Source organism: Narcine bancroftii, chromosome 1 (genome assembly GCF_036971445.1).
Source record: "Narcine bancroftii isolate sNarBan1 chromosome 1, sNarBan1.hap1, whole genome shotgun sequence".
Classification (NCBI taxonomy): domain Eukaryota; kingdom Metazoa; phylum Chordata; class Chondrichthyes; order Torpediniformes; family Narcinidae; genus Narcine; species Narcine bancroftii.
The window spans coordinates 19,108,096-19,132,597 of NC_091469.1; the positions used below are offsets into that span (position 1 = coordinate 19,108,096).

Genomic DNA, 24,502 nt, shown 5'->3' on the forward strand with positions numbered 1-24,502 from the left:
ACTCCCAAACACTGACATTGTCATTAACTGTAACTGTAGTACCTAAAGCACAATTTTTGGTTATTTGCAATTTTCATTCCCTCATTTGTTCTAAATCTATTACAAATGCCATCTTTATCCCTTCCCCCTCTGCACCTATTTTTGCTATGGTCTTGATATATCCCAGTTCAGGTTGGATTGATCCAATAGTCCGCTTGCATCCTGTATAATCCCGTGCCCCATGAAATGAAAATCTTTCATCCTTTTCTATTCTTCCTCAATCTTCTGTTCTTAAAGCAATTTTACAAGTGGCTCATACTAATAATCCAGAGATTATAAATTAACGTATCTTTTTGGCCTCAATATAATTAGCAGCAGTACATATTCCTCCTCCCTCAGCAGTTCCCAAGGATCCTCATTCACATTTTCCTTATTCTTAATGACATCCTTCAACCAAGAATTTAATCAATATTTCAATGTCTGTGCTCCCACCTCTTAAATCCATTGAATACCCAGAGACAGCATATTTAAGCCCAAAGGAGAGGACAAAATGGATATTATAGATATTCCGAATGCCTTGGTAAACATTTCTTCATCTACGTGCACAATTTTGAGGATAACTTTGATCAGAACTCCTACATGGGAAATCAAACACTGCATACAATTAGATTGAAGTCAAAATGGATAAGTTTGGTTTCCTCCACATTTTGAATGTAAAACAGCACAAGAACAGGCCTTTTGACCCACCAAACCTACACTGAACAGGATGCCAAGTAAAACTAATCCTATCTGCCTGCCTGAATGTAATCTACATCCCTCCATCACCTGCCTCGGCATATGTTTATTATGTGTATGAAAACAGTATTTAAAATTTAAGAAAAACCCTCCCTGTCACAAATATTGCAACACTCACGGAAGAAAAGGAACTTACTGTGTTTTGCTATCTTCAGATGTATATTTTATTTGCAAATCCAATTTTCAATGATAAAATGTCTACGCGATATGCAGTTACAAACAGGAGATGGCAGCAAAGCATTCAATAAGACATGTACATATTGATAAATGCTGGCAACCACCTTATTGTTTGCTCTGCAGAAATTCACCCTTTCAGAATTCACTACCCTCAAAAATAAGATATGGAATAAAATTTGCTCTCATGAAATTTATGTGAAAAAAAAATCAACACAAAATTTATTTTTCAACCCATATTTTGTGATGCATGCATAGATGACACAGTTTCACGTTATGGGAAACTGCGAAGTGATCTGTTTTTTTCAAAAGAACTCCCCCCTCCCGCCAATTACAGCAGGGGTTGTCTGTACAAGGATTTGTGATTGAAAGTCCTGAGTTAATATTAGATACTTGTTTGACATTAGGTATTCAAAGTGAGGCCCATCGATTTGTCTGCTATATACAGTATTTTGCTCATGCCTTGTACACAATAAAAGGGTGAGAAACAGTCCTCATCTCTCAAAATCTACCTTTCCTCCTCCTGCAATTCATTCAGTTTGTTCATGCTCAGTGTGCATCAACAATGCTTAGTTAGGCCTAAAATCTCCATTCACAAACTTTACTCATTTATTGTATCTGCTTGTGTTGTGTGTCCTGCTAAAACAGTTGAGCCAATCCTGTACCACATTCAAGCTCCATATCAATTGCTTCTTATCAATCTTTCTAGCTCACTCTTTAAATCTTTGCATCACCTGACTTGCATCTCAGTTGCATCAAACTTCTTTCCCCAGACTTCACTCGCATCCTGACCCTTTCACTCTCATTTTTAATTAAATTATTCTCCACATGTAAAATCTGCTGTAATTTATTAAGGAGAATCTGGTAATTTTGTGGTATCATTACTGATCCTTACTTTTCCTTCAACTATCTCACATTGTGGGAGCCTCAACAACAAATACCAACTGTGAGAAAGAGCAAAGTAATTTTCCCAGAGTTTGATCAGTGCTCACTTTGCACTCATACATCGGCACTTCCAGAAGTGATCAATAATAGTATATGAAACTCGCACAGCAAAATTGGCAATCTAACAATGAACTTTTCAGGAATCCTGAACATTCAACATCTCACTCACCAGATGATGTTTCCTCTACTCACCTGGGCCTAATTTCTTGTGTTCCCTTTAAATTTACCAGGTTCACTAGAAAATTTATTAGAGTGCAACATCTGAATAAAGTGAATTGAAGGAGTGTTGGGATATTAATTGGAATATCCAACAACTCAGCAAATCTATCAACTTATACATTAAAGTCCCAAGTGTGGTGGATTACTAGTATTTACTGTAAATATTCTCTTTTTTTTTTAAATGAGATCATTTATGGGACTGCAAATAGCACTATAACTGACTTCATCAAGGGAACATCAGGTAAAATAATGTTACAGAATCCTGAAAGATTGTGGGTATAGGTTGGCTTTTCTACAAGGAAGCCATACAAGGAATTTTGTTAAAAAAAAATGCTTTTAGAAGGTAAAGCAATTTGGGTCTGTTACTTCATATCTTTTATTCTTGTGATCTAATGAATTGATGACCAAAGACAAATGACAGCCATTCATCAGCAAAAACAAGAGCTGAACACAACTGTTGAGATGGACACAACAGGTCAAGAATGCTGTAATGCTTCCCCAAGAGGTTGCCATAAACTGTCCTGGAAATCTCAAGTATAAAATGTATGAGGTAGTTGAAAAATACAAAGATATAATAACGATAAAATGTCGAAGGGATACATTTACTGCAAAACATATCTTTAGCAGAAGACGTCAAGAATTTATGCTCATACCAAGACTGGCATTGCCTTTTGCAATGGTAATGGTTTTCACAAATCTTCTGGCTAAGGACATCCGTTTATCTTCAATCTCTTCCACAGAGGATACATGGCAATCACCTGAAAAACTTTCCTGTACATCCTAAAAAAAAAACATATTTAAAAATTTGACATGTAACCTTCCAAACAAATTAAAGCTGTAAAATAGCAGGGAAAGTTAGAATAATCTATTTTTTTTTGTAGTCACACCATATTCCTACTCAAGTTGTCTGCTTCAATTTTGAATCTTTCCTCTTCTTGTTTAGTTAGTGTGAAAATTATAATGCTACAGTAGTTTAAATGTGACCAGTCTTGGGTAAGAATAAAATATGCTGAGAAAGGTTTGCCTCAACAAAGCATGCAAAATAACACATTTCATTTTCAACTGAAAATGGGCACCAATTGAATGAGATAACAAAGTTAACAGCCCAGAATTTCCACCTCCACTCACCATTCTTCAAACTTCGAGGTTCACAGTCCACCCCTCTTAAGCCCGATTTCAATTCTTCACAAATATCCTTCCAACTCTCTTCTATAACCTTGACAAGACAACCTTGTAATTCAACTGCCTTCAACTGCACTGTTCTCCTTTAATTTTCCAACCATTCTCAATTGCAATTGTAAGCAAAAAAAAAGGCAAGAGGAACTCAATAGGTGAAGCAGCATCTCTGGAGAAAGGGACTGCTGTTTTGGGTTGAGACCTTGCATCAGGACTGATAATGGAAGATAGCCAGTATAGAGGGGAAAGGGGAAGGAGTGAGACATGGGCTACTAGGTGATAGGTGGGTGTGAATTTATGGGTAGATAGGGATGAAAACAAGTGGAGTTGGGAGACAGAGGCAGGTGATAGGTGGAAATACATAAAAATAAAGGGATGTGGAGACAAAAAGACTACCATTACTGGAAATTAAGAAACAAGAAAGAAAGCTGATATTGGGAAACATTAACAGAGCGATGAAGAACAATTGGAATCAGATGGAGGCGGGGATCCAATGGGTAAATTGTGTGGGTAGTAGGTGGTTGGAATTGGGGGAAGGGGAGGGAAGGGGTGTAAAAATATGACTGGAGGTGGATGGCAATGAGAGTTGTCTTGTGTCCTTACATTTAACCAAAGTATTCTATTTGTGAGGTATCTTACTAGTTTGCATTGCCATGACTGTTAATCTCCCTTTTTGAAGACTCTGGTAGTTCCACTGTCAACATTCCATGTTCATTTAATATGTTAAAGCTGTCAACTGTGATATGATAAGAGTAATGATGCATGCATGCAAGATATGTTTTGCCAGTAGCTATCGACATCAATCTTCCTGTTATGCTGAATTAATGCTGGCCTCCCTGACTGGGCCACAACAATTTCATTAATGGATGTACTCATTAAATAGAGAAGACTACTATTTAATAGTACAATTTAAAGGGATCTTCAACAACTTTGAGGTTTGTTAGTAAGTGAGTATAAGAGCAGGTCCAGAGGAGCCTGTTATCTGTATAGAGGAGCCAAGATCTGAAAGAAGGATGCCAAAAGTATTGGGCCAGGGTAATAGAATGAGGCAAGTAGGAGATAGCTGCTTCTTTAAATGAGAAGACTCTGCAGAAAGAGGAAATGGAATGTAGTAAGGTGGATTAGATGCAAGCAAACAATTTCAGAGCCATCCAGGTTCTTGACTCTGTAGCAATTGCAAGATAATGCTCAGCATTTTCTCTTCCATCCTACCAAGCCATCAATTTAACACCGGATTGCCTCCTGGTTGTTTGTTGCTTCCAGCACGAAATGTGGCCATCTTGTTCTGGAATTAATAGAAGTATGTTCATCAGTATCTTCTTGAGCAGCAGGGCGCAAGTGCAAACTATGGGACATATGAGTGATGGTTGATGTTTTGTTAAATATGTGGAGGAGTGGCAAGGCTGAGGTATGGCAAGAGTTTTAATCGATGAACTATTTATTTTGGAATTATATTTCATGGAATAATGAGAGAGACATGTGGAGCATTTGTTAAGAAAAGGGATGATGAAATTTTCAATGGCATAAGTCCAGGAAACATTTTTGACAATACATTCAAAACCCCAGAGCTTCACTTCCACATAATATTTTCCAAGATACAGTATCCCTTATACGTGCTTTTAAAATGCATCTGACACAGAACTACAGAACAGATTTATTAGCAAAACTGATAATAGAATATGAAGATATAAAATGATTAAAAAAACAAATACTTCTAGCTTTGGGCTATATTGCTAATGCTTACTGATCATCAATGACTCAGTTACTGCAACTTGAAATCACTCCATGACTGCATCAATTTAATTCTTAGTCCCAAACTGCACCTTTATGCAATTCTTTCTTCCTTTCATTACCAATGGCAAAGGCATCGGCTGTTTGATCCTCCTCTCTTGGAATGCCTTCCTATTCTTTCTCTACCTATCTTGATATTATAGGTTTTATACAATTCCTTTCAAAAGGCAGTACTTTCAGCTCAATCATTTATTCAAATTTAAAATGACTACCTTCATAGTGACAGTATCAATGAGTAAAGTTGTTTCAATACCTTATAAAACAATGAAGGAACAGAGAAATCTTCACTCCATGCACTGCCATGCATGGCCACAGTGGAGACCTGATGGAGGTCCTTTTCCTCAAATATCTTTTCATCAGTAACATCAGTTTCGGTTGCTTCTACCTAGAAATCAATTCAGATAAATTAATTACCCTTTACATGTGGACAAGAGGAAAAAAAAATGACTTCCAATTTTAACTTACTGTTAAACCAAACTATCAAGGCCATGCAAGCTCCCCATAATCACAGTTATGTGTTTATTATTATTAAACATATTCACAAACCTCAGAGAAACAGGCTATTGAGGGCAAACGATGGTAATTGATTATTATGATTCAAATCAGAAACTAATGCTTTTTTCCTTTCAGATACATTGAACAAGAATGGGTAAGCAAGTCACAATTTTATACCTTATCCTATTTGGTAGTATCTTCTGCTTTGAGCAAGGTAGAGGAAATTTGTTAAATGTCAAATTTCCATCTGCATAAAAATGTGGATGTTCAATGTTTGCATTTTCATTTACATGATCTCAACACAAGCCACATTTATGTATCGTTTTAGATTAAAATGTACATATTGAGGTGGGTTCTAACTTTACCTTACAGTCAACAGAAATTTCGAGAGTATTCTACAGTCACACAAGGTGTGTGAGTAAAATACTTCCTGACATGTAGTCTCAGGAGTTAAAAAGCTTCCTTCGTTTTGGTGAGCATGGGTTTCCAACAAGTACAAGGTTTGTAACACCAAGATGGTAAGATTAAGTCAAGATGCATAAATCACATGGAAAAAGGCTATTTGATCCAATTCATCAACACCAACACGCCTTCTGTACTAGTCCCATTTCCCAGCACTTGGTCTCTGTACCTAAGTGATTGAATCATTCATACAGACACTTCTTGTGACCCAGCTTCAAACACTCTTAGGCAGTGAAGACCCCATCTGATCGACTCTAAATCTTTTCCCCGCTCACACAAAATCTGTCTTCTAGCTTTGTCTACCTCTGATATGAGGACATTTCCTGGAGTCCAGCCTTTCGAGAACCCTCATAATTTTATAAACCTCTAAGGTAAACTCTCCACAGCCTCCTTTGTTCCAGAGAAAGCAGTTCCATTCTATCCAATCTCTCCTCATAACTCAAGTCTTCCATTTATAGCCCAACCACCTCCATATCTTCTTTAACTTATTTCCCCTTCTACCAACAAACATAGATACCATATGTATCCAAATCATTTAATGTAAATTGTAAATATTCAAGCATTTGCCAACAAATGCTGAGTCAATCCATCTTGTTATAAGTTTGCTAATTTGAGGATGAATCATTGATCCCTACTACATTTTCGAAGTTATTCAAGACTTTTTCCAATTTGGATTTTTATCACTGATCATCATCTTGTGTCATAAATTCTTACATGATCCCTAACATGCACTAATTCTCCTTCATTCACTCGACTGGTTACATTCTCATGAAAATGATACATTTACCACACAAAATTTCCCTTTCATAAACATCTGGTTAACTACATTATAAGAATCTATTATAAGGACATCACAGGCAAAACCCTCTGCACTACAGGGAAAGCTGTCATCGGAGTAGCAGCAACCATCAAGGTTCCACACCACCCAGAACACACTCTGTTCTCACTCCTACCATCAGGAAAGAGGTAATAGTGCCACAAGACTTGCACTGTCAGGTTCAGGAATAGCTGCTACTCTCCACCATTAGGTTCCTCAACAACAAACTCAATCAGGGACTCATTTAAGGACTCTTACTAGTGCGCTCTGTTTTATTCTCTCTGTATCGCACAGTCTGTTTACATTCATTGTCTGTTTACAGTTTTTTATTTGTTTACATGTGTATGCTGTATATTTTTGTTCGCAATAAGTGGTAATTCTGCGTTGCCCACAGGATAAATAAATCTCAGGGTTGCATGTGATGTCAAGTATGTACTCAGACAGTAAATCTGAAATCAAATCTAATTACTATTTTTTATATAATGGATTGCATCACTTTTCTCATGAACTAAACAGACTTTTGTTTATTCTCTCTCATCTTTCTTGAACAGCCATTTTGTTTTTTGACCATTTCAAAATCTAGGAATCATCCATCCACTTCTTGTAGAATCCAAGGATGTAAACCTTCAAGCATATCCAATTTGTCAATCAATCTTATTATCTGATATCTCCTCTCAAGTGATTATTTTAAAATCCTTTCTTGTTTACTATTTTATATTTATGAAATGATTATTTTAAAATCCCTTCTTTTTTGAATTTATAAAGGGTAGCACTGTTGGAACAGTGGTTAGCACAACACCTTTACAGCACCAGCAATCAGGACTGGACCAGGGTTCAAATATTGCACTGTCTGTAAGGAGCGTGTAGGTTCTCCCGTCTCAGCATGGGTTTTCTCCGGGTGCTCCAGTTTCCTCCCACTGTTCAAGTCTCGGAGGTGTAGGTTAATGGGATATAAAATGGGTGGCACAGACTCGTTAGTTGAAATGGCCTGTTACCATTCTGTATGTCTAAATTACAAAACTTTTGCTGTACTTGTAGTATCTTCCACCAAGACGCATTTAAAATATTCATTTGATGTCCCTGATATTTCCTAATTTTCCACTGTTCAATCCATTTTCCTGCATTCTTTATACTTTGATGGAAGGTATCTGTTGTCTATCTCTTTGTCGATCCTTGCATCAGAAGAAATGGTGCAGCCGAGGTAGGTAAACTGGTTGATCGTTTTGAGTTCTGTGTACCCAATGGAGATGTGGGGGAGCTGATGGTCATGCTGGGGAGCTGGCTGATGGAGGACCTCAGTTTTCTTCAGCCTGACTTCCAGGCCAAACATTTTGGCAGTTTCCACAAAACAGGATGTCATGCGCTGGAGAGCTGCCTCTGAATGGGCAACTAAAGCGGCATCGTCTTCAAAGAGTAGTTCATGTACAAGGCAAATAGCGCCTTTGGAAGACTACACAAAACAGTCTGGAAAAACAACCACCTGAAGAAATACACAAAGATCAACGTGTACAGAGCCGTTGTCATACCCATGCTCCTGTTCGGCTCCAAATCATGGGTCCTCTACCAGCATCACCTACGGTTCCTAGAACACTTCCATCAGTGCTGTCTCCGCTCCATCCTCAACATTCATTGGAATGACTTCATCACCAACATCGAAGTACTCGAGCTGGCAGAGTCCACAAGCATCGAATCCATGCTGCTGAAGACCCAACTGCGCTGGGTAGGTCACGTCTCCAGAATGGAGGACCATCGCCTTCCCAAGATCGTGTTCTATGGCGAGCTCTCCACTGGCCACTGAGACAGAGGTGCACCAAAGAAGAGGTACAAGGATTGTTTAAAGAAATCTCTTGGTGCCTGCCACATTGACCATCGCCAGTGGGCTGATCTCGCCTTGGCACCTCACAGTTCGGCGGGCAGCAACCTCCTTTGAAGAAGACCGCAGAGCCCGCCTCACTGACAAAAGACAAAGGAGGAAAAACCCAACACCCAACCCCAACCCACCAATTTTCCCTTGCAACTGCTGCAACCGTGCCTGCCTGTCCCGCATCGGACTTGTCAGTCACCAACGAGCCTGCAGCAGACGTGGACATTACCCCTCCATAAATCTTCGTCCACGAAGCCAAGCCAAAGAAAAGAAGAAAAAGGAAGGTATCTCCATTGAGGAAAGCAATACATTTCTTTAAATATTTGTTCATCTACTAAAAGATTTTTTTTTTCTTAGGAGACCATGAATTAATCTCACTCTTTTCTACATGACCTCATCTAAAAACAATCCTCTCCTTATTTGAATTCACACAATATTGTTCTGGAAAATGGACGCAAATGTACTCCATGATTTCGTCCTCAAAACTAGAAATGAAAATTAGAGCTATCTATGAAATAGCATATCTCTTGCTACACTTCTTTCATGTTTTAATTAATGTTCTGATTAATATACTGATACTTGTCCAAAATCATCATAAATATTGACATCTAAATTACCATTATTAATAATTTCTTGTCACCTCCTACATTGTTTCTACTGGCTGATTTTCTAAGCTAAAGTAATTTTCCTGATAACAATCATTATGATTGGAGCCAACTTTCACCTCTATCAATGAAATATCAAGTGCACTGGAATTCATAGACTTAAGTCATTTTACAAATGTGTCTGTAATGGTTATTACTTCATTCTACACTCAATTTTTTCCATCTTTTTACCAGTCTTGTTTCGAAGGCTTTCTGCATTTATATAATCTTGAATTTTGACCATTTAACCATTTTCCTTGTATTGCCATTTATGTGGCTACAGTTGACTTTAAAAACTCCAACTTCTGTTATACTCTGCCTTTCAATAATCATATTGCTACAATGCAGAATTAGCTTTCCTTCTTCATTAACATTCTAACTTTTTCTTTAACAACCTATTTTCCTTTTCATTTAAAGCCCTATCTGCAGCCATAGTTATCTAATTTCGCAGCAGGAGGCAAATAATGTTTGTCCCAATGCAAGAGCTCTTGCTTTCCAAAGTATCCCAAACACTAAAACTCTTTCATCCACCATTCTTTCAATGATACATTCAACTCCTTAACCTTAGACCCCATAATCAATCTCCACATGTCTCAAGTAATAACTGAGAGATTACTGTTAACCTCACTGACAAAAGGCAAAGGAGGAAAAACCCAACACCAACCAACCAATTTTCCCCTGCAACCGCGTCTGCCTGTCCCGCATCGGACTTGTCAGCCACAAACGAGCCTGCAGCTGACGTGGTCTTTTTTTACCCCCTCCATAAATCTTCGTCCGCGAAGCCAAGCCAAAGAGACTGTTAACATGGATATGCTTGTTAATTTCAACTTTCATACCACTTAGCCATGTAGCAGAACCCCTTTCTTAAATTTTATATGGACTATGACAATGGGATACTTCTGTCTACACTCTTGGTTCCAAAGGGTAGACTGAAAATCTCATTCAACATTCACCCAACTCTTTTCTTTTAATTCCAGTCTTTCTGCAATTTCACTTCATCGCTTAATATTTGGAATGCAGGTATCAGTAAGCAGATGCTGCACTACAGCTAAAACATTTTGCATTAAAAATAGTGCTGGTCAGAATTCGTCATATTACATCATGCTGTCTATGAAGGATTATACAGAGCCATGGATTAATCTGTCCCTTTCGGCTCCTGTCTCCTTGATCTTCAGTTACAAGCCAATTCAAGTCTAATTTGAACTCCCACAGGCAAGACCAAAAATATAATATGGTAATTATTTATGATGCCAGCAGTAAAGCAGTTCACAAGATGTAACTGTGACCATCTCAGAAAGAAGTGTCAACTAACCATTGCTAACTCTGCGCGAAAAACAGCAGCATGAACATCTTCTTCATCACCTTCACCAGGATGATCAAAGGAGAGTATGGATTCTTCATTAGAGAACACATCCCCTTCCTCTGGAGAAAACTGCTGGAAAAAAAATGAACTTTGAGTATACCGCATGCAATGGACATGCAAAACACAAAACTAAAATACCATTTTCTTTTTAAACTTCAGGTTAATTTAACAAACAAAGAACATAATTTGAAAGACTAAGTTTTCCTTAATGAGCCTATCAAGGTTGACAATGCAATTTGCAATGGCCTGGTCTTCACAGGTTATTGACTATTAAAGGGGTACATCCTTCAAGAAAAATGTATATACTCCCTTAAAATGAGAAAATGTTGGAATTTTTTGCCATATAATACACAAAGGAAAAACAACAAGCTTTAAGAAAAACTTTTTTTGCTCCAGGTTCCTGCATATACTCATCACAATTTATTCGGCACCATAATTTTTCAGAAAAACTTCAAACAATAAGGAAATTGGTAAAATATCTAAAAACTGGATGGAGACATTTTAAATATTGTTGATGTAAAATACCAGAAGGTTATTTAAAAATCTGTCTTTTAATTACTGACAAAAAAAGAAGTCCACAACATTTAAAGGCCCCCCAACCAGATAGGAATGTAATTTTTTTAAACCATTTTCTAGCATTTACTCACACAACATACAAGTGCAACAAAATACTAGATCATGCCTCAGTCCATTTATCTTAAACATTCAATTAAATTTCAACAATTATAAGATGATGCCTCAAGAACAATCAGTACTATTTTCCTCTGCTTCCTTAGAGGTTATTGCGGAATAGTCAAATTAACTAACGCAAGAAGTTACATTGAAATTTGCTTAATGTATTTTTACAAGGCCAGTCCTCTGGAGTAAATTAACCACTAAATCAAATTGATTATTTCCAGTTTCAAAAACACAGCTGAGCTGAATTATGCTTTATTTAAAGATTACATTTATCAATTTTTCAGATCACAGTAATATATATATATATATATATATATATGTTTCTTCTTTGGCTTGGCTTCGCGGACGAAGATTTATGGAGGGGGTAAAAAAGTCCACGTCAGCTGCAGGCTCGTTTGTGGCTGACCAGTCCGATGCGGGACAGGCAGACACGATTGCAGCGGTTGCAAGGGAAAATTGGTTGGTTGGGGTTGGGTGTTGGGTTTTTCCTCCTTTGCCTTTTGTCAGTGAGGTGGGCTCTGCGGTCTTCTTCAAAGGAGGCTGCTGCCCGCCGAACTGTGAGGCGCCAAGATGCACGGTTTGAGGCGTTATCAGCCCACTGGCGGTGGTCAATGTGGCAGGCACCAAGAGATTTCTTTAGGCAGTCCTTGTACCTTTTCTTTGGTGCACCTCTGTCACGGTGGCCAGTGGAGAGCTCGCCATATAATACGATCTTGGGAAGGCGATGGTCCTCCATTCTGGAGACGTGACCCATCCAGCGCAGCAATCCAATAACATCAGAAGACAAAATGCCACCTTGAATTTCTTTTGCACTTGATTGGTATGTTTCTTAAACCTGGGTGAAATGTTCAGTTTGGATGATGGGATTTAAAGGATTATTGTCTAATTTAGAAATGACAGAAGTCTTATTTTCTGAAGTACCTGAATTAAATTCCTATACATCACATTGGAAGCAATCTTGTTTGAACAAAAGATTAAATTTGATTTTTAAAATGTATTTATCCCCAAATATATTTTTTTCTAATAATGAGGATGTATTAATTGATGCCAAACGTATGGCTGAAGGAAATTTTTCAGATGAACCTGACAATCTGCCTGATGGATCTCTCAGGATTGTTTCCAAACTTCACCTCTCCACTTACAACACTGGGAACCAATCAGAAGAATGGAGATCAGTGGAGCAATGAGGGCAACATAGGGCAGGAGAAAGAGGGAAAAATAAGAATGAATGGGGAAACTGGTTGCAAGGTAGGAAGGGGAAATATCCAACAGAAATAAAAAGCAACAAGAAAGGACAATGAATGGGAAAATGAAGCCTGGGATTTAGTCATCGAGTCATAAAGCACTGAACAGACAGTTCAGTTCAAATTGACCATGCTTGGCATTCTGGGCATTTGGTTTATATCTATCTGAACCATTTCTACCCATATATATGTCCAAATGTCTTTTGAAATGCAAAACTGTATCCTTGTCAATAGTTTTCTCCAGCAGCTTGTTCCAGATACAGATTATCCACTGAGGGAAAAAGTTCCCTTTGGGTCCCTCTTAAATCTCTCTTCTCTCACCTAAAATCTATGCCCTCTAGTTGCCCCTTTCACACTGCCAACCCTCCAAGAAAGTGGATAAACTTACTGGGCATGTTGTGCTCAGGAGTCTTTCCCACTGCACCATGAGTTACATGGTTAATCAGCAAGATGGCATTCTAAGGGGGGTCCTGCCTCCAGCAGTGACAATGTGATTGCAGGTTGTGCTTTCACACAGCCAGAAGGCGATTAGTGAGTTAACTCAGCTGGGCAATGACACTTGCCCCCACCAAGAGTCAGAGCCTGGTTGAATTTAACTCACTCTGCCAGGTTGGGATGGTTTACACCGCACAATTACCAGGAACGAACTCGCTAAATTAGCCGGTTAACCCACACAGAATCAGCAGTGTGAAAAAGGTTGCAGAATCATTTATCCTGGAAAGAAAAAACTATGAGCATTCATTTAATCCATGCCCATGATTTTAGAAACCTTTATGAGAATACTCTTCACAGTCCTGCAACTTAATTGAAAGTATATTACATAAGATTGTTTCCACCTGTTGCAAATGGGCAAAGAGAGTAGGGGCTGGGAGTTAACACTGCACACAGTTGCCTGCCCTGATATTGCCTGGGCAGCGCAGTTGGTGTAAAGTTATTAGAGGGCCAACGACCCAGGTTTGAATCCGGAGTTTATAAGTTCTCCCTGTGACCTGAGTGGGATTCCTCTGGGTGTTCCTACCACCCTCCAAAATGTATGGCATTTGTAGGTTAATTGGTGCATTTGAGTAGCATGGGCTCATTGCTGGAATGGCCTGTTACTGTGTTGTATCTCTAAAATTTAAAAAAAATCATATTGCTAAGCTCCACCAGGGGAAGTGAGAAGCATAAGGTTTTTGTCAGGTGTGGGAGTGGCCCACTGTAGTTCTGCTGCTTCACGTGCCACTGCAGAAAAAGATGTATGAAAACAAATCTGCTCCACCATTTCCTTTCTTGACTATCAGCAGTCTCTTTCAGGTGTACTCGAGGGCTGGAAAAAATGATCAGAGCTTATTCAAAATAGAGTTCACCTAACTTTTCAAGCATTTTTATTAAAGAACCCTGAAGCAAGACTGGAGCTCTTTTGCACAGCTCAAATTTCAGGCAGCTGCTATGGTTCAATGCATCACACCCAGAAATATTCTTTCATTTCATCCAGATTATATTCAAAAAATAAGCAAAAAAAATTTTTCAAATGAATCTAAATATTTTGGATATGTGGCCCTGTCAAATGCAAAATATCAGATTGTAAACAGAGTTTGTTCTCTGTACATTGGAAGATTGCCACAATGTATGCTGTAATAATTTGCATTGCTAAACCTTTTGCAAACATACCGGTAAAGGCTTGGCTACTCCGATTCTAACTGTGCCTCCAGATGCACCTTTCAGCACCTGAACAGCTTCCTCGAGGGTAGCATTCTCCAGATTAATATTGTTGACAAACATAAGCCGGTCTCCGGGAAGAAGTCTACTATCTTGTTCAGCCACACCACCAGGTACCAACGACCGAATCACAATGACTGTCCGAAGTGGGTCAACCGGATCCTGTGATTTCATGTGCAAACACGTTAAAGGTAGAAGTCAAGAAGACTCTTTATTTTAAATCTCTGATTTAACCTAAGGTGATTATTATATTCAAGAAAATCTCTATATAATTTATATTTCCTTTGAAAAATGAATTCACAATTTAAAATAAAACAACTTAAATCCGTGGAGGTTCTGTCACACTGCCTACCTGATAATCCAGAATGCTGAAGCCAAGCCCAGAACTACCTTTCTCCAATTCTATGTTTTGGATTTCATCTTCCCACATAGCTAGGTGAGATCCTTGTACATCCACACAATTCTGCTCATTATTCATATCAACCACAGCACTGTTACCTGTCTCAGAGCATGTTGTTAATTCATTAGCATCTGTTTGCATCTGCAAAAACAGCAACATTAAAAAAAAACAGGTGAATATTCAAAGAGCATTCAATTATCACATAATCAGTTTATCAATAGGGCAGTATAAAGCCACTGCCTCTCAGCACTAGATCCAGGTTCAATCTTGACATCTCCTGCCACCTGAATGTAGTATGCATCTTCTTCCTGACTGCAAGCTTCCTTCCCATATCACAAAGGCATGTGCATTTGTAGGTTAATTGGCCACTGTAAATTGTCTCTAATGTGTATGTGAGAGGTAGAATCTGGGAGGAGTTCATGAAAATGTGGGAGAATAAAAATTGAGATTAAAGCAGCATTAGTAGAAATGGATTTGTTGGCCAAAGGGCCTTCCTGTGGCCGTGCTGTATCTCTGAGTAATAAAAAGACAAAAGACAAAGGAGGAAAAACCCAACACCCAACCCCAACCCACCAATTTTCCCTTGCAACCGCTGCAACCGTGCCTGCCTGTCCCACATCGGACTTGTCAGTCACCAACGAGCCTGCAGCAGACGTGGACATACCCCTCCATATATCTTTGTCCGCGAAGCCAAGCCAAAGAATAAAATTAAAAGCTTTGGAATTCAAGGGCCAATAGGAATATGCATGTGAAACATTTCAGGACAAGAAACAAAGAATTGTTACAGGCCCAGAGGACCCCAAAACCCAGTAGCAACAGAAATTCAACAAGCGAAATGGTTACTTAAACAAAAGTTGCTTTTAATTTTCTTTGAACATAAAAACAGGATCAAACTTTAACTTATTACTATTAACAAACCTAAACACCCTTCTAATTCTAAGCGCATGTGTATGTAATGTGTATATGTTCAGGAAAGTTCTTTGATTCACAGTCCAATCTCACTTCTCACTCCTCCAAGTTCACCAGCATCAGGCAATTCTTATACCGTCCACAGAATTTAACATTTATGTATTTTATAAATTTTTCTTTTTATCCCCCATCCCCCCATAGAAAAAGAAACAGAAAAAAAGAGAAAAAAAAACCACCTGAATTTATTTATCATTCACTATTCATATATTCTTAACATATTATTCTATCCTGTACATATTAATTGAGAAGAGTTAGTGTTATGGACAACGTGGATGGACTCTTACTGATGAAATCCATATATGGTTTCCGAATCATATAAAAATTCTCAGCTTGATTCCTTAAATTATAAGTAATTTTTTTCACAATGGTATACAATTTTGAATTTCCGTATGCCATCTATCCAAAGTTATAAAAGTATCTGACTTCCATGTAACTGCCATACATTCCGTGCCACCGCTATTGCTACACTCAAAAATTTTCATTGATATCTGTCTAACTTCAATTTAGTATTAATGTCATATAAATCACCAAGCAAAAATATTCTGGGATATTTTGGAATATATATATCTTCATAATTTATCCAAATAATATATTCAAATATTCCAAAAATTTCCCCACTTTTTCACAAAACCAAACTGCATGTAATAAGGATCCTGCTTCTTTGTTACATCTCAAACATTTGTCAGAGCAATTTGAATTGAGCCCATGTAATTTATACGGAATGTAGTATAATTGGTGTAAAAAAAATTATATTGTACCATTGATATCTAACATTAATTGTATTAGTTACACTCTTCAGGCACAATGTAGACCAGACCTTATCATGAATTTGTATATTTAAATCCTTTTCCCTTTTTTTTTTACTTAGTTTTATTTTCTGCATTGTGTCTTGTAATTGTATATACATATCTGTAATAAATTTCTCAATAAATATATGAATTATTAAATACTCAAATGGGCTCTGTTCCAGAAGTCTAAAATTCATGCCTAATTTCTTTTTTAAATATGATTTAAGATAATAGTATGAATAAATAGTTTTATTTGATATATTGTATTTCTCTTTCATTTGTTCAAAAGTCAAGAAAAAAATAACCTAAGAAACAATCTTTTATTCTCTTTATCCCATTATTGTGCCAGATATCAAAGAAAGGACTATTTAAAGTAAAAGAAGTAAGTGGATTCTGCTTTAACATCATTTTAGCTATTTGGTAGTTTTTAATTCCTCTTTGTATACAAATTCCATTTCATATCTTGAATAAATGTTTTAAAATTGGTACTCCTTTCAAAAGTTCCTTGTTCCATTTATACAAAAAAAATGTTCTGGATTAGTTCTCCTATATTATTCATTTCAATATATACCAACGCTGTCTTCTCCCCAATTTGATAACAGGAGGATAGAAATCTTAATTGAGCTGCTTGATAATAAATTTTACAATTCGGCAACCATAATCCTCCCTGATCAAATTTCCAAGTTATTTTTTCCAAAGCTATCCTTGGTATTTTATCACGTCAAATAAATTTTCTTACACTTTTATTTAATACTTGAAAAAACTTTGTTGGGATAGGAATGGGTAATAACTGAAATAAATATTGCAACCTCAGAAAAATGTTCATCTTTACACAATTTACCTTTTCTATTAAAGTTATTGTAAATCTTTCCATCTCTTTAAATATTCATTATTCTTTTTGTAATGGTAGATAATTCAATTTAAATAAATTATTTAAATTTCTATCAATATTAATTCCTAAATATTTAATTGTTTCCTTTTGCCAGTTAAACTTCATTACTTGCTTATTTAATGTATAGTCCCCATCATTCATAGGCATCACTTCACTCTTTACAACCTGATATCAAATCATATTCATTTTCATTTTCTTCAATGATATTTCTGGTTCTGTAAGATATAATATCATCTACAAACAAGCTAATTTTATATTCTCTATCTTCTATCGTAAAATCCTTAATCTCATTATCTCTTATCACTTCTGCCAATAGTTCTATAGCCAATGCAAATAAAAATGGTGATAATGGGCATTCTTGTCTAGATGACCTTTCTAATAGAAAAGGTTTAGATATTTGCCTATTCGTGACCACCTTAGCTTTTGGATGATTATAAAGCACTTTTCCAATTTATAAAGTCATTTGGAATTCCGAAAGCATTCAATACTTTAAGTTAAAAAGTCCTATTCTAGTCTATCAAATGCTTTTTCTGCATCTAAAGCCATTGCCATTGCTGTTTTTTTTTCTTTCTGGGCTACATCTAATAAATTTATAAATTTAACTATATTGTCTGCAGATCTTCTATGTTTAATAAAGCTAATCTGATCCATATTTATTAATTTAGGTAAATATTTAGTTAATCTGTTAGCTCATAATTTGGATACAATTTTATAATCTGTATTGAATAACTATATCAGTCTATAAGAGGATGGTAATAAAGGATCTTCCCTTTTTTTGGAATAACTGTTATTACTGCTGTTTTAAAAGATTTTGGTAAGTTGTTAGAGTCTCTCATTCGATCCAAAGGTCCCATAAAAACAGGAATTAACAACTCCTTAAATTCTTTATAAAACTCCAGAGAGAAACTGTCCTCTCCTGAAGCCTTATTATTTGGCATAGACATCAAAATATTATATACTTCACCATCGGTAAATGAATTAGATCATTTCATTTTTTCATCGACATTCAATTCAGGCAATGTAACTTGTGATAGATATTCATCTATTTTTTCCTCATCCTTTAAAGATTCAAACTGATATACTTGTTTATAAAAATTCGTAAAATCATCATTAATTTCTTGCCTTTTAATATGTAATTTGACCAGTTTATTTTTTTTTTTGCTGCTATTATTGTTCTTGATAATTGCTCCGCTTTGAGTTGCCATGCTAAAGCTTTATGGGCTCTATCACTTAATTCATAATACTTCGGTCATGTGCGCAGTAAATCTCTGCCATTCTATCATGAACTGATACATCCTCCCACTCAGCCCCACTTCCTGGCCTTCTTCCTGTAACACTTGATGCCCTAACTAATCAAACACCTGTCAATTTCTGCCTTAAATACACCCAATGACCTCGCTTCCACAACTATCTGTCGCAACAAGCTCCAGAGACTCATGATCCTCTGGCTAAAGAAATTTATTTGCATCTCTGTTTTAAATTGACACCCATTTATCCTGAAGTTGTGCCCTCTGGTCCTAGAATTTCCAACCATAGGAAACAATCTTGCCACACCCACTGTGGCCAGGCCTTTCAGCATTCAAAATGTCTCTATGAGGTGTCCTCTCATCATTCTGTACTCCAATTAGTACAATTGAGTGCTGACAAATTCTCCTCATATGTTATTAGTATCATTCTAGTAAATCGTCTCTGAACCCTCTTCAATGCCAGCACATCCTTTTGAAATAAGGTGCTCAATACTGTACACAGTACTTCAAGTGAGAACTAACCAGTGGTCTAGAGTCTCATCATTGCATCCCTGCTCCTATATGCTATTCCTCCAGAAATGAATGCCAACGTTGCATTTGCCTTCTTCATCACCAACTCAACCTGGAGGTTAACTTTTAGGGTATCCTGCTCAAGGACTCCTAAATTCCTTTGCACCTCTTGAATTTTCCCCCATCTAAATAGTCTGCCCATCTATTTCTTCTACCAAAGTGTGTGACTGTACACTTTCCAACATTGCATTTCATTTGCTACTTCTTTGCCCCTTCTCCTAATCTATTCAAGTCTCTCTGCAGCCTTTCTACATCCTCAGCACCTCCCACCCTAATACCTAATTTGGTATCAGCAGCAAATTCAGCCAGAAAGCCATCTATTCCGTAATTCAAATCATTTATATACAATATGAAAAGAAGCAACCCCAACACCAACCCCTGTGGAACACCACTGGTAACCAGTAACCAACCAAAATAGGCTCCCTTTATTCTCATTCTCTGTTTCTTGATAAGTTCTCTCATCTTGTTAAGCAGCCTTAAGTGTGGCACCTTGTCGAAGGCCTTTTGAAAATCCAAATACACAACATACACTGCATCTCCTGTCCATCCTACTTATAATCTCCTCAAAAAGTTGCAGTAGATTTGTCAGGCATGATTTTCCTTAAAGGAAACCATGCCAACATGGGCCTACCTTGTCATGCATCTCTAGATACTCCATAAACTCACCTTTGACAATCAACTCCAACAGGTTCCCAACATCCGACATCTGGCCAATAGGTCTATAATTTTCTTTCTGCTCCCTCCCTCCCTTCTTCAACAGTGGAGTGACATTTGCGATCCACCAGTCCACCAAAAAATGCCAGAATCCATTGATTCCTGGAAGTTTATTACTAGTGCCCCCTTAATCTCTATAGCTACCTCCTTCAGAATCTGAAGGAACAGTCTATCCAGTCCAGGAGACTTATCTACCCTTAGACCATTTAGCTTCCCAAGTACTTCCTCTCTCATGATGTTGATTTCACTCACTTCTCTTCCAAGAGAGCATTAGAGTCTGGTATGCTACTCATGTCTTCCACAGTGAAGATTGATCCAAAATATTAATTCAGTTCCTCTGCTATTTCCTTGTTTCCCTATTACAATTTTTCCTGCGTCATTTTCTATCGGTTTTGTGTCTACATTTGTCTTTCTTTTTCTCTTTAAAATGCTTTCAGTATCCCCTTTGATATTACTTGTTAACCTCCTTTCATAATTTCTCTTTTCCTTCCTAATCACCTTTTCAGTTGCCTTCTCTAAGTTTTTTTAATGCTTCATATTCCTCTATCTTCTCACTAATTTTTGATTCCTTGTATGCCCTCTCTTTTGCTTTTACTTTGGCTTTAAGTTCTCTCATCACCCACAAATGTCTTGTTTATCTATTCTCAACAAGAAGCTGTTCCAAAAAGCCAATCCGTAGGCATCCACAAACTCTCTCTCCTGAAATCCCGTACCGACCTGATTTTCTCAATCTACTTTCATGTTAAAATCCCCCATGATTATCGTAATGTTGTCCATCTGCATGCCTTTTGTACTTCCAGTTGTATTTTGTAGTCCACATTCTGGTTGCTGGAGGCTTGTATATAACTGCCATTAGGGCGCTTTTACCTTTACCATTTTTTAACTCAACCCATAAGGATTCTACCTCTTCTGATCCTATGTTCCCTCCTTCCAATGATTTAATATTGTTGCTTACCAGTTGAGCCATGCCATCCCCTCTGCCTAACCGCCTAGCCTTCCAATACACCATGTATCCTTGGACTTTCAGCTTCTAATGACATCCATCCTTCAGCCACGACTCAGTAATGGCCGCAACATCACACCCTCCAATTTTTAACTGTACTACAAGATCATCCACCTGGTTTCTAATGCTACGTGCATTTAAGTATACCTTCTTTAAGTTGTTGAATGCACTATGTCTCTGTTATCTCTCTGTCTACAATTTGTATCATCTCCTGCCTGTCATCCTTGCTGCACACCATCTTTGATTTACTGCTGCTTCCGCCTTCAATACTCTGGTTCCCAAGCCCCTGCCAAATTAGATCAAATCCTCCCTTTATTAAATGTGATCGCCATGATATTGGTCCCCTTTGGGTTCAGATGTAACCCATCCTTTTTGTATAGGTCGCACCTTCTGCAGAAGAGATCCCAATGATCCAAGAATCTGAAGGCTACCCTCCGCACCAGTTCCTAAGCCACGGATTTATCGGCCTGATTTTGCCTTCACCAGCACAAAGCAGAGACAATAAAACTGAGATTGCCATCCTAGAGGTCCTACTTCTCAGTTTCCTTCCTAATTCCCTATGTACTCTCTTCAGGACCTCTTCACTGATCTTACTTATGTCATTGGTACCATCATGTACCAAGACTTCTGTCTGTTTGCCTTCTCCCCTCAGAATGCTCTGGACCCGAATGGAGACATCCCGAACCCTGGCACCAAGGAGGCAATACACCATCCGAATGTCTTTATCAAGCTTACAGAATCTCTTGTCTGTTTCTCCACACTATAGAATCTCCTGCACTATTGTATGCTCTTCTCCCTCTGCACTACAAAGACAGGCTCAGTGCCATGGACCCAGTCACCATGGTTATCCTCTCCATACTATCCAGAACGATGTACTAGTTGCTGAGGTGGATGTCAAGAGGTGCTCTCTACTAGCTCCCTGTAGCTCCTGTCTATCACTTCACTCTCTCTAATGTGCCGTATGTCATCAAACTGCAGCACCAGTTACCTAACCCAGTGTCTGAAGAGCTGTATTTTGGTGTTCCAGGCGCAAATGTAAGCGTTGGGGAGGCTCAGTCTCCCATGGACTCCTCATCTGACACTCAACATAGAGCACTAACTTTACAGACATACCGCTTAATCTATTAAGTTTAATACAATTCTGAAAATGAGTTGATAATGATCAATTTTAATAACAGCTGCATGAAGTTTACCCCTTTCACCTGCAGTCCACAATCCAATGTACACCTTACCTTCCAATTTTTTTCTGCTTTCTTGCACAATCCTCTGATCTTCCCACAAGTTTTAGTCTTCCCAACTTTTCCAATCATGTACTCTTAACTTCCCATGTGATGTCTTATTAAACTGCTCCTCCATGACCTTTCCAATCTCATCATGTCTTCAATTTCTTCCACTTCCCACATGCACTCTATGAATGTAGCTTGTTGCAATAAGTTTATAAACTCAATGAACAACCTGTCTCATCATGCAACTGGCTGCAGCCAGGAAACAGAGACAGAAGAGTTCCCGGTGTTACATTTTGACTGAAATTACTTTCCAAATTTATAATGAGAAACCTAGCATTCAAGGTAGCAGCTTTGACAAAAGGTCCCTTTTTTTTTTCTTAACATTTTAAGAGATCCAAGCTAAGAAGAAATCTAAACTTTAAATCATGAAAAACTTTGGCAGAGTCAATAGTGAAATTTTAAGGTTAGTTTAATCCCTAAACACATTTAGAGTAATTGTTAGTTCTCTTTGCAGATATGCTTCAAGACTATGTATCTGTTTTCCACTGTATCTGCAGTCAATTTGCAAGACTGATCCTGAGTTTCCTGTTGCATGCCACATTTATTCTCCATTTATTCTCCTATTCTAACTCCAGCCTCCTCCACTTCAACAACAACTTTAAATGAAAACTAGAGCAACAACACCTTATCTTCTGTAGAGGGCAACTTTGCAATTTTCTGGAATTAACCCAAACTTTCCAACTTAAAAATTGTTCTCAGTTTCTTTTATCACACTAATGTACCTTTTCTCACCAATAATACACCTCCTGAACACAGTTCTTCTTATTATTTCATCTGTTTCAACCTATCCCCAGTCTTTTGTCTTGTCCCTTGCTCCTCCTATCAGCTCTATTCAGAAAACTTGCCCCTGCTCTAAAGTGTCCACAACTTGAAACGACGTTTCTTTTTTGTCTACAGATGCTAACGGACTAGTTGATTTGTGCTAGCATTTTCTATTTTTTTCCCCCCGTAACCTGTTTTTGGACTTCTGCTTAAACTTAGCATGGATGGCAAAACAAAGATTCTGATATAGATTGATTCAATATTAAGTCCAACTTAAATGACAAACAATAATCAATACCTCCAAAAATTCTTTGTCATCGATTGGTTCCCCTTGATCTTTACTCCACGACAGAGGTGCTGAAGATAGAAACTCTAATACCTGAAAATGATTCCAACATATCCTTTTGAATTGCACATTTCTGCCAAATTGTATACATGGTAACATTTTATAATGTAAAACAGTCCTAGTTTATGATTTATTAAAATGTAAATCAGAAAGTTGGAGGAAACGGAGCATCTAGAATTTGTCAGCAAAATTTCCTTCAGTAATTATGGAAAGGCAACAAGTTTAATGTAGCAGGGTGGCGTAGTTAACGTAATGGTTAGCGCATCATTATTACAGTGCCACACATGTTCGAATCCAGCGCTGTCTGTAAGGAGTTGGTATGTTCTTCTTGAGACTTGAATGGGTATTCTCCAGGTCTCAATCACAGTGTCTACAAACTTTTGCACTTTCTTCTGGGTACCCAGGTTTCCTACCAAAAATGTACAGGGTTTGTAGGTATTTGGGTAGCATGGGGTCATGGGCCAGAGGGCCTTTTACCATGCTGTATCTCTAAAATTTAAAAGTACATGAATTTGCAGTGCTTTTTACAAACAGATTGGCAAGCAGAGTAGATGCAATGGGAAAAAAAAACCAGAAAATTGTGGAAACATCAAAAGGTGAAGAAGTTAAAAATAGTTAATGTTTTAGTTTGATGTGTAGGAAAGATCTCTCTAAATGCTTATCAATGATTTACTTTGTAGATTAATAAACAGAAATGCAATACAATTTGTCTCTCTCAACCAAGTTTCTACCCGCCTGTACACACTCATCAATTGTTTTTCAAGACCAACAATCTCAGACTTGAAAGGATATGGCAAATTAGCCCAGTCTCTCCTACATCTCGCTAGATGACAAAGCTCAATTGCCTCCTCTATCACTGGATTCCACGTCCACATCAACACCTATACTTTTGTTATCTTTGATTTTTATCAGAATGTATTCCATTTCTGCTATTATTATTCACCAATGGGGCCTGAGTACCATGCAATCTGTTCAACTGCTGTAAATGCTTACCTGATGCATCTTTGATGCATATTTATCCTTCATTCAATAATGTGTGGCGTATGATGGCATTGTAGCTCACACCCCTAACGTCGAGGTACTCGAGATGGCAGAGGTCGACAGCATCGAGTCCACGCTGCTGAAGATCCAGCTGCGCTGGATGGGTCACGTCTCCAGAATGGAGGACCATCGCCTTCCCA

At 37.7% G+C, this 24,502-nt stretch overlaps 1 protein-coding gene across 10 annotated transcripts in view; it reads right to left on the reverse strand.

The window, feature by feature from the left end:
- LOC138755360 (multiple PDZ domain protein) overlaps positions 1-24,502 on the reverse strand; it is a 199,200-nt gene that overhangs the window by 92,598 nt on the left and 82,100 nt on the right. For 8 of the 10 annotated variants that reach the window (XM_069921206.1, XM_069921221.1, XM_069921254.1 and 5 more), the window contains exons 16-21: positions 23,274-23,354; positions 14,697-14,885; positions 14,297-14,506; positions 10,674-10,796; positions 5,333-5,464; positions 2,766-2,892 (exon numbers count right to left, since the gene is read on the reverse strand). In XM_069921206.1, the coding sequence (XP_069777307.1) occupies positions 2,766-2,892; positions 5,333-5,464; positions 10,674-10,796; positions 14,297-14,506; positions 14,697-14,885; positions 23,274-23,354 (862 nt within the window). The remainder of the gene's footprint in view (positions 1-2,765; positions 2,893-5,332; positions 5,465-10,673; positions 10,797-14,296; positions 14,507-14,696; positions 14,886-23,273; positions 23,355-24,502) is intronic. The other 2 variants (XM_069921259.1, XM_069921198.1) reach the window with 1 other exon arrangement.